This window comes from Pituophis catenifer, unplaced genomic scaffold (assembly GCF_029215685.1).
Source record: "Pituophis catenifer annectens isolate HBS135680 unplaced genomic scaffold, rPitCat1.0.hap2 SCAF_8, whole genome shotgun sequence".
Taxonomy (NCBI): domain Eukaryota; kingdom Metazoa; phylum Chordata; class Lepidosauria; order Squamata; family Colubridae; genus Pituophis; species Pituophis catenifer.
In genome coordinates this window covers 3,004,756-3,014,755 of record NW_027256888.1, presented here as the reverse complement: position 1 = coordinate 3,014,755, position 10,000 = coordinate 3,004,756, and the positions used below count along the sequence as shown (strand labels likewise).

Genomic DNA, 10,000 nt, shown 5'->3' with positions numbered 1-10,000 from the left:
ACCACAGGTGATTGTATGTGCCTGGTTTTCGATTACATTTCCAGCATTTGGTGGACATATTTTTAAACATTTTTGCTAATCTCACTGGTGGCAAGTCCCATCTATAAAACATTTTATACAAATCTTCTTTATAAGTGGTTGCCATCATCAATTTATAGATTCTTTCCCAGAAAGGGAAAGAACTGAAGAAGCTCCTGGGATGAGAAGCGAAATGTTTTCAATGAAAAAAAAAAACAGAAAGTCTTTTGGAAAAGCACTTTTGGGAGAACCAGGGCAGGGTTCTACTTACCTTTACTACCGGTTCTCATTGCGCTCACAGATCAACTTTGATGACGTCTGGGTCAGTGGGTAGAGCCTCCCACCGGTTTTACTACCGGTTCTTGAGAACCGGTCCAAACCAGGGGCAACCCACCACTGAACCAGGGCCTGGGTGATAGAAAATTTCTGCAGCCATCCCAGTGGAGAAGTTGAAGTTCAACTGCTCCGACACTTACTGATAGTGGTTGTGCCTCCGGACAACGCAGCCTTCGTTCCTTGATAAAAATCATCAGCTACCGTTAAGCCTTGAACGGATTTCTGCAAAGAAGTGTTGCTGTCGATACCGCCTGGAAGGATCATAAAGCCAGTTGCCTCGATAGTTTTCGGACTTCCAGGAATAATCAGATTCTCTCCAATTTGTCTAACAGGAAGAAAGCAGAGCTGTTTACTCTTTTATCGAGGGAGGCCCTCAAACACTTCAAATGTACATTCCCCCCACTTTAAAGCAGGGGTGTCAAACTTGATTTCATTGAGGGCTTCTGTTGTGGCCCGTCAGCTGCCAGCAGAGCTGGCGGCAGAGTCAGACGATGAGGAGGTTGGGGAGGAACTTGGGCCAGTTCTGAAGTCTGGGGAAGGCTCTGATGGATGCTCTGTGTCGAATGCAGAGATAGAGCCAGGGCCATCCGACATTTCCCAGCCACTGGAGAGGCAGCTGCCTTTGGAGGCTGAGATGAGTGAGGAGGAAGAACAGCTGGGACCTGTTCCAGATGCATGTATGCACAGAACAGTTAGGAGAGGGGAACAACGGAGGACAAGGAGTCGATTCAGGAAGGAAGGCACACGTGGATGCTGAATGGCCCTTCCCTGGCTGGGGAATAAATAGAAGGAAAGGGGAACGGTGGTTGTAGGAGACAACTGTTCGTATTTCTGAAGATTTTGCTCATTGCGTTTCATGCCACAAACACTGCTTGCCAGAACTTAATTTGCAACCTTTCGCAAGGAACTGATAAGGTCTCGTTACTGCAGTTAACTCCTTGCAGGACTCTTGCTTGGACTTTTCGGTGAGCGAATGCCATTCATTCACAAGAGGTAAATAAAGAGGGGGTTTTTTCACGACAAGGAGTCTGTTCCTTGCTAAGGCTGGATCAGAACAGCCTCATCAGGGTTGTGTTGGCCTTGGGGGGGCCAGGGTAGTCATGGCCAGCTAGATGTCACTTGTGTCGGGGGCGCCTGTAGTGGCTCGTGCGCTCTGCCAGCGAAAACGGGCTCCTGAGCTCCGTTTTCGGCTGCAACCACCTCTTGCAAAACCCTCTGCCAATGAAAACCCAAACCTTCCTGAGCTCCGTTTTTGTTGGCGGAGGCACCGCGGGCCGGTCCTTCGCTGTTTCTAAGATCTAAGCACCCCGCGGCCTGGATCTGGCCCCCAGGCCTTGAGTTTGATACCCCTGTGTCACCTGCACCTGTGCTAGGTTCAGCACAGGAGCCGCAAGGGTGAAAATCGGTCATAAGTCGCTTTTTTCAATACCGTTATAACTCTGAACAGTCACTAAACGAACTGTTGCAATTCGAGGACTACCTGTATAACCGTTTAACCTTATCGCTGTCTGCTTTTTGCCTCTCTGTGCGTCATCTGTTTAATTCGAGGAATTACAGAACCAAGTTAGTCAAAGCATCTAAAAGAAGCCGTATCCGTCGTTATCGACCAAATGCGCAAATAAGTTTCAGGGTTTCAATGCACTAACTTTATAAGTCCGTCTTCCACGTAGACATCGGCGTAGAAGGAGTGGTCATCGTTGATAATTCGTCCATTCTTAATGAATAAACCATCACCCTGAGTGGACAAAAAAACCCAGAAACAGTGAGGACAACGTTCAAATAATTAGATCAGGGATCTGCAACCTTAAATACTCAAAGAGCCGTTTAGACCCGTTTCCCACAGAAAAGAAAACACCGGGAGCCACAAAACCTGGGTGGGCGTGGCCAACTCGATGTCACTCACTTCCACCAGTCACATGACCCCCCTAGCCACGCCTACCCAGCAGGTCATTAGGGCAGAGAACCAGTTGTTAAAAGACACCGGGAACCACAAAACCCTTGTGACATATCTCTCTCTCCCCTCCTTCCCTCTCTCCCTCCCCTCTCCCTCTTTCTCTACAGAATTGTGGGGTTTTTTCAGAATTGTGGAGTAGAATTCTGAAAAATGTGGAGTACCTCTTCGATACGGCTCCTGAAGTGAAACCCTTCCGACAGTTTCTGAATTGGAAGAAGATGCAGGAGATATAATAACTTCAGAGCTTGACATTCTGGGACAGGAGTGGCCAACCTAGGCAACTCGTGAACTTCAATTCCCAGAATTCCCCAGCCAGCTGGCTGGGGAATTCTGGGAGTTGAAGTCCACAGATCTTTTAAAGTTCCTAAGGTTGGACCTCCTTGCTCTAAGACAGGAGTGTGAGAAAATGGCACTTTTATGACTTGTGGACTTCAACTCCCAGAATTCCCGTCAGCCATGCTGGCTCGGGAATTCTGGGAGTTGAACTCCACAGATCTTAGCGTTCCTAAGGTTTGACACCCTTGTCTAGGACAGGGGTGGGGAACGGTGGCCCTTTTAGGACTTGTGGACTTCAACTCCCAGAATTCCCCCATCAGCCATGATGTCTCAGGAATTCTGGGAGTTGAAGTCCACCAGTCATAAAGGCGCCATCTTTCCCCACCTCTGCCTTAGAACCTGTGTGTTAGATATTAAAATGGCTGGCTCGGGAATTCTGGGAGTTGAAGTCTGCCAGTCATAAAGGCGCCATCTTTCCCCATCCCTGCTAAGAAAATTCTAGAAAGATCTAAACCGGGTCCCAAACTGACTCAAACTAGGCTGTATGAATCAGGGAAGATTTGGTGGTAGTGGGCTTCATCTGGCAAAAACGACAAAGACTTGCATGTAAAAGTTTAGCCCTGACTAGACAACCCACAACAATAACAACCATTTTATTCGTCGTCGTCCCCCTCGACGTTCTGTCTGGTTCTTTGTGTAAAAGGCATTCCTGACAGTTCTCGTTATCGTCTGTCATCCGTCAGTCTTGCGATAAATTCTGACTCGCTACCCCTGGGGCTGGAGGCTCCGAAGCAGAGAACGGCTTTCGAAATGGCCTTAGGGAAACCATGTGGTTTTTTCCATGTGAAGGCAGTCAGGCAGGATAAGCTCAGTTTGACCCAAATAAGTCTTTTTGCATCCAACCGGAGCAGACCTTCCATTAACCATGATTCAGGGTTCAGTAACAAGAGTTGGAAGGGACTTTGGAGGACTGGTTAAAAACTTCACAGTTCAACTCCTAACCAAGGACCTAAGAGCTGTTAAGGTAACATCTGAGCCTACAGTAGTGGCCAAAATTGAGGAAACCTTTTGGGAAAAGTGTATTTTCTAAAACTAGTTAATAAGACTTCTTCTTCTTCTTCTTCTTCTTCTTCTTCTTCTTCTTCTTCTTCTTCTTCTTCTTCTTCTTCTTCTTCTTCTTCTTCTTCTTCTTCTTCTTCTCCTCCTCCTCCTCCTCCTCCTCCTCCTCCTCCTCCTCCTCCTCCTCCTCCTTTTTTTGGAGTAGTACCATAAAATTATATATCAATGGAAAGATTATTTCATCAAGAATGTCATGCAATAACTTTTAGGAAGGATGTGCTATTAGAATAGCAGTTACAGTATGACGAAGAAAAGTGAAACATGTAGAAAAACCAAGATATACAAAAATTATCACCATAGAAAAAATGAGATAAACAAAAATGATCATTGTGTCAGTTAATCCTTCGTTTGGGTGACCTTTAGCATGAATGACGGCCTTACAACGTCTTCCCATGGAGGGAACCAAGTCTTTGAGTTCTGCAGCTGTGATAATGTGAAACCAAGATGGAATGATGGCTTCTATTAACTGGGTTTTATTGCTGGGTCGCAAGTTCTGACTAACCAGTTTCTTTAGTCGGCTCCCTGGATTTTCCATTGGGTGAAGAAGGTCTGAGCTATTCCCAGGCCATTCCAGCAGTGGAATAGGATTATCTTGAAACTCCTCCCCAAAAAACTGGTGTTATTAGCCATCAAACCTCAAAAATGCACTTTTCCCAAAAGGTTTCCACAATTTTGGCCACTACTGTATAGGCAGTTCTGGGTAAGGTGGGTTGTTTATTTATTTATTTATTTTGCAAAATCAGGAAATTCAGGTTTGATAAGTTCAACATTTCCATGTATCTGGGCAACTCTTTGGATATTGCTCCAAGGGCTCCTATTCCTCTTGGTATACGCATTGATTTCTTCCTCCATAGTCGCTCAACTTCAATTTGCAAATTGTGATATTCCGTTATTTTTATTTTTTTTCCCTAGCTGTTTCTCTTCAATTCGTGCATCCCCTGGTATTGCAATATCAATCAACCAGAGTTTTTTTTTTTCTTCTTCTTAACCACAATAGCGATGCCAGGCGTGTTATGAGGCCAGATAGCGGTCTGTTTGGATTCAAAATTATTGTTATTGTTGTTATTATTATTATTATTATTATTAAAATTTATGTGCTGCTCATCGCACTATTTCGTGTGACTCTGGATGGCGAGGCACTCCCTTCCAAGTCCCTAGCTCTCAACAATTATTTTGAGTTATGATCTGAACGATGCCTAATGAAAAGAAGACATGGCTTGTTCTGGTCTCGTTTTGGGAATGCAACCTAGGACTCTTTTTTCCAGATTGTGTCTAATGACTGATCCCATATCTATCTTTCTATCTATCTATGTATCTATCTATGTATCTATCTATCTATCTATCTATCTATCTATCTATCATCTATATCTCCCCACTCTCTCCCTTTCTTTCTCTCTTTCTCTTTCTCTCCCTCCCCCCTCTCTTTCCCTTTCCCCCTCTCTTTCTCTCTTCCTCTTTTGCTTTCTCTCTCTCTCCTTCTCTCTTTCTCACTTCCTTTCTCTCTCCCTCTCTCTTTCTTTCTCTCTCTCCCTCTCTCTTTCTTTTTCTTTCTCTCTCCCTCTTTTTCTCTTTTTCTCTCTCCCTTTCTCTTTCTCTCCCTTCCTCCCCCTTCCTTTCCCCCTCTCTCTCTCCCCCTCCCTCTCTCTCCCTCTCTCCCTTTCTTTTTCTCTCCCTCCCTCCCTCTCTCCCCCCTCTCTCGCTTTCCACCTCTCTCTTTCTCTCTCTCCCTTCTTTCTCTTTTTCTCTCTCTTTCTCTCTCTCTCATTCACACACACACATCCCACTACTGTAAAATAACCAATTTTTTTGCCCCTCGCTCTATCTTGTCAAGAAGACCCCCTCCTCCCTCCCTCCCTTCCATCCATCCTTCTAAGCTCTTCACTCAACAAATCGTAGCGGTTTGCAAAAAAAAACGGCGAAACCCTCTTTTCTGGCCGTCCAATCAAGGTGGGTTTGAAACACGCTTCAAACCCCCAAAAATAAAAATAAAAATAAAAAGGCCCGCAGCCTTTTTTTTTTTCTCAGTTTAATCGGGCGCGCTGGGCATCTTTCTACATTTTGAGCAATAGAAATCGATGGAGCCCAATTCAATGCCTTCTACCAGAGAGGGGTTTCAATAAAGTAGAATATTTGTGGCTCCTTGATGCTCTCCGTGCTTGGGGTGGGAGGGGGAGGTTTCTTGCAAGACGTTTCCTGACCCAAAATAGGGAAGAGCATCAGTGGTCTCTGTCCCCCCCCCATTCCCTTCCTGACCCAGGAAGAAAGCGAGGCGCTCAGATCCAGCCTTCCTTCCTTCCTTCCTTCCTTCCTTCCTTCCTTCCTTCCTTCCCTCTCTCCCTCCCTCCCACTATGAAACATTATATAAGTCTACATGCTATTGCTTGTCCTTCCTTCCTTCCTTCCTTCCTTCCTTCCTTCCTTCCTTCCTTCCTCCATTTCTTCTTCCTTCCTTCCTTCCCTCTCTCCCTCCCTCCCACTATGAAACATTATATAAGTCTACATGCTATTGCTTGTCCGTCCTTCCTTCCTTCCTTCCCTCCCTCCATCCCTCCATCCTTCTTTTCTCCTTCCTTCCTTCCTTCCTTCCTTCCCTCTCTCCCTCCCTCCCTCCATGAAACATTATATAAGTCTACATGCTATTGCTTGTCCTTCCTTCCTTCCTTCCTTCCTTCCTTCCTTCCTTCCTTCCTTCCTTCCTTCCTTCCTTCCCTCCTTTCTGCCCGGAGCTGCCAGCCTTCCCTCCGTGCCGTTGGACCGAGCCTTCCCTTCCCACCGGTTCTCCCGGCCGCGCCCGCTTTCCCTTCCCACGGCGGAGCCGAGCCAAGCAAGCAAGCAAGCAGCCAGACAAAGCCGCCTCTGCCAGAGAGACCCCCACCCCCAATCCCACATCCTCCCGTCTCTCCCAGCCCACCCTCTCCACCCCCCCCCTCCTTCCAACCCCGCTCACCTGCCGGGGAAGCCCCTCGGGGTCCGGGGCGCGAGCCATGCCGAGGAGGGGGTCTCTCGGGGCGGGGAGGTGGGGTTGAGAGAGGCGGCGGGCGCCCCCTTCCCCACGACGAAGCGAGGGGCTGGCTGGCTGGGGTGGGGTGGGGGGGGGACTGGCGACCCCGCCCTGCGCAGCCCAGGAAGCGGAAAAGGCTGAGCCCCCCCCCCCATCTCCTTCCCTACCCGCACCGGCACGTTCTCCGGTATAGGTCTGCCTGCCCACCCACCCCCCAAAAAGCCCCCCCCCCCCGGGCACCGAGTAGGTCCCTCGCCTTCCCGACCCCTCCCCGGACGGTGCACCTGCCTCTCTGCAAAAGGAAGGACCCCCCCTCTCCCGCAAGGGGCTTGCCCAGAGACCCCCTTTCCCCCCCCATCCCCAAATATCACCTGGGTCTCGCCGGGACCCCCATCCCATCCCACCCCCTGGACCCCCGTAACTCAAGGAGCCTCTTCCCAGGTTCTCTTAGCCTTCCCGCAAAGGGCTCGCGTGATTTGGGATGGTGGGTGGGTGGGGAATGCAAAGCGTTAGCTGAGACCCCCGACTGTTGGACAGAGAAAAGTTTCGGGGAGGGGGTCTCCAGCAGCCAAAAGACCGAGAAGAGGTTGACACCTGATCGGCTTCCTTGCGAACAAGAACGGGACCCCAACCAGGGGGGAAATCCAGCAGGTTCTGACCGGTTCTGGAGAACCGGTAGCGGAAATTTTGATCAGTTGGGAGAACCGGCAAATACCACCTCTGGCTGGCCCCAGAGTGGGGTGGGAATGGGGATTTTGCAGTATCCTTCCCTCAGGAGTGGGGAGGGAATGGGAATTTTGCAATATCCTTTCCCCAGGAATGGGGAGGGAATGGAGATTTTGCAGTATCCTTCCCCCAGGAGTGGGGAGGGAATGGGGATTTTGCAGTATCCTTCCCCCAGGAGTGAGGAGAGAATGGGGATTTTGCAGTATCCTTCCCCCAGGAGTGGGGTGGGAATGGAGATTTTGCAGTATCCTTCCCCCAGGAGTGGGGTGGGAATGGGGATTTTGCAGTATCCTTCCCCCAGGAGTGGGGTGGGAATGGGGATTTTGCAGTATCCTTCCCCCAGGAGTGGGGAGAGAATGGGGATTTTGCAGTATCCTTCCCCTAGGAGTGGGGAGGGAATGCGGATTTTGCAGTATCCATCCCCTGCCATGCATACCAAGCCATGCCCACAGAACCGGTAGTAAAAAAATTTGGATTTCACCACTGACCCCAACCCCCTCTAACCTCTGCTTTCGCCCCACCCCATCGTCCCCTCCTCCGGCTTTCTTCTGCCCAGAAGCAATAGGGGTGGGGAGATTCTCCTCCACCACCAGCCCCCCATCTTCCCACTGCCTCCATTACATTCAGCCCTCGGTCTCTTCGACACACACAAAGCCCCCCCCCCTGGAGGCCCCTCCCCCCGCGGTCTTGGCCATTCTGGTTGTGGGGAAGCCACCTTAATCTGAACTGCCTTTCTGGGGGTCCAACATAGATATTTGTATTTCTACCTAGATACAAGGCGGTCCTTGGTGCTCTCTGAGTTTGGTGGCTTTCTTGAAGACGGTTCACGACCCAGCTAGGTAACAGCATCAGTGCTAGAGCGGGGTGGGATTTTTTCAGGGAGGGGAAGGGGGAGAGGAGGAGGGAGGACTGCGGGGTCCTTGGTGCCCTCTGAGCTCGGTGGCTTTCTTGCAAGACGTTTCACGACCCAACTCGGTAACGGCATCAACAGCTAGTAAGGAGTGATGTTTGCTGTCAGTTTATATTCTGTTGTCTTGCCTGTCTGTGGGGGTCGGGGTGGTTTTAGAAATTGTTTGGTTGGGATGAATCTCTTAAGGCAGACACACACAAACCAACCACACAGACAAGCAAGTCACCAGAATATAAACTGACAGTAAACATCACTTCGTACTAGCACTGATGCTGTTACCTAGTTTGGTCATGGAATGTCTGCAGGAAAACAGCCAAGCTCAGAGAGCACCAAGGACCCCACAGTTCTCCTCCTCCTCCTCCTCTACTTCCTCCTCCTCCTCCTCCTCCTCCTCCTCCTCCTCCTCCTCCTCCTCCTCCTCCTCCTCGCATCGATGATACTCCCTAGTTGGGTTATGAAACATCTGGAGGAAAACAGCCAAGCTCAGAGAGCACCAAGGACCCCACAGTTCTCCTCCTCCTCCTCCTCTACTTTCTTCTCTATTTCCTCCCCCTCCTCCTCCCCCTCCCCCTCCTCCTCCCCCTCCTCCTCCTCCTCCTCCTCCTCCTCCTCCTCGCATCGATGATACTCCCTAGTTGGGTTATGAAATGTCTGGAGGAAAACAGCCAAGCTCAGAGAGCACCAAGGACCCCACAGTTCTCCTCCTCCTCCTCCTCCTCCTCCTCCTCCTCGTCCTCCTCGCATCGATGATATTCCCTAGTTGGGTTATGAAACGTCTGCAGGAAAACAGCCAAGCTCAGAGAGCACCAAGGACCCCCTCATGTCAACCCTGAGCTACAAATATTCTCCTTTATTGCTACCTAGATATGTATGCAATCGTTTAATCAATTAATGACCCAGCTAGGGAACATCAAGAGCCTTGGTGGAGCAGCAGACTAAAGTGCTGTTAACTAGCACCAGCTGCCTGCAATTACTGCGAGTTCAAATCTTCCCCAGGCTCAAGGTTGACTCAGCCTTCCATTCTTCCGAGGTAGGTAAAATGAGGACCCGGATTGTGGGGGCAATAAGTTGACTTTGTATTAAAAAAAAGAACACCGCTTAGGGGGGCCCGAAAGCCCTACTAAGCAGGTATATACAAAAAGTATGAAGGCTATTGCTTAACGCATTGTAAGCTGCTCTGAGTCTCCGGAGAAGGGCGGCATATAAATCGAACCAATAAATAAGTAAGTAAGTAAGTAAGTAAGTAAGTAAATAAATAAGTAAATAAATAAATAAATTAAAACAATGTATATTGCCACTTACTCGCCCATGGCGACTCAAGGATCTAAAAACACCACTTAAAAGAAAGAAAAAAAAAATAAAAAGAATAAAATAATCCAATAATAACCTCCCATCACAGCGTTTTCCCCCCTCCTGGGTAAGTTAAGATTTGTGCCAAGCACAGGAAAACGTGGGAAGCAAAGATTTCCAAAGGAATTAAAAGTGGAACAGGAGTGGCCTTTCAACGCAGAGCCCTCCGTCATCAAAACGATTTGCAAATCAAACTCATTCCTAAAATTAAAAGAGTTTTCACGGGCAAAGGGGAGAACAAAAAACAACAAAAGCTCACATTCCCAAGTCAATAAGAGTACTGGACAATCTTGTCTCAAGACTGCAAAGG

At 48.8% G+C, this 10,000-nt stretch overlaps 1 protein-coding gene across 1 annotated transcript in view; it reads right to left on the bottom strand.

The window, feature by feature from the left end:
* Positions 1-10,000, bottom strand: part of CRMP1 (collapsin response mediator protein 1) — a 28,717-nt gene that overhangs the window by 14,313 nt on the left and 4,404 nt on the right. Inside the window, exons 2-3 of the mRNA XM_070949034.1 lie at positions 2,001-2,089; positions 495-679 (exon numbers count right to left, since the gene is read on the bottom strand). Of these exons, the coding sequence (XP_070805135.1) occupies positions 495-679; positions 2,001-2,089 (274 nt within the window). The remainder of the gene's footprint in view (positions 1-494; positions 680-2,000; positions 2,090-10,000) is intronic.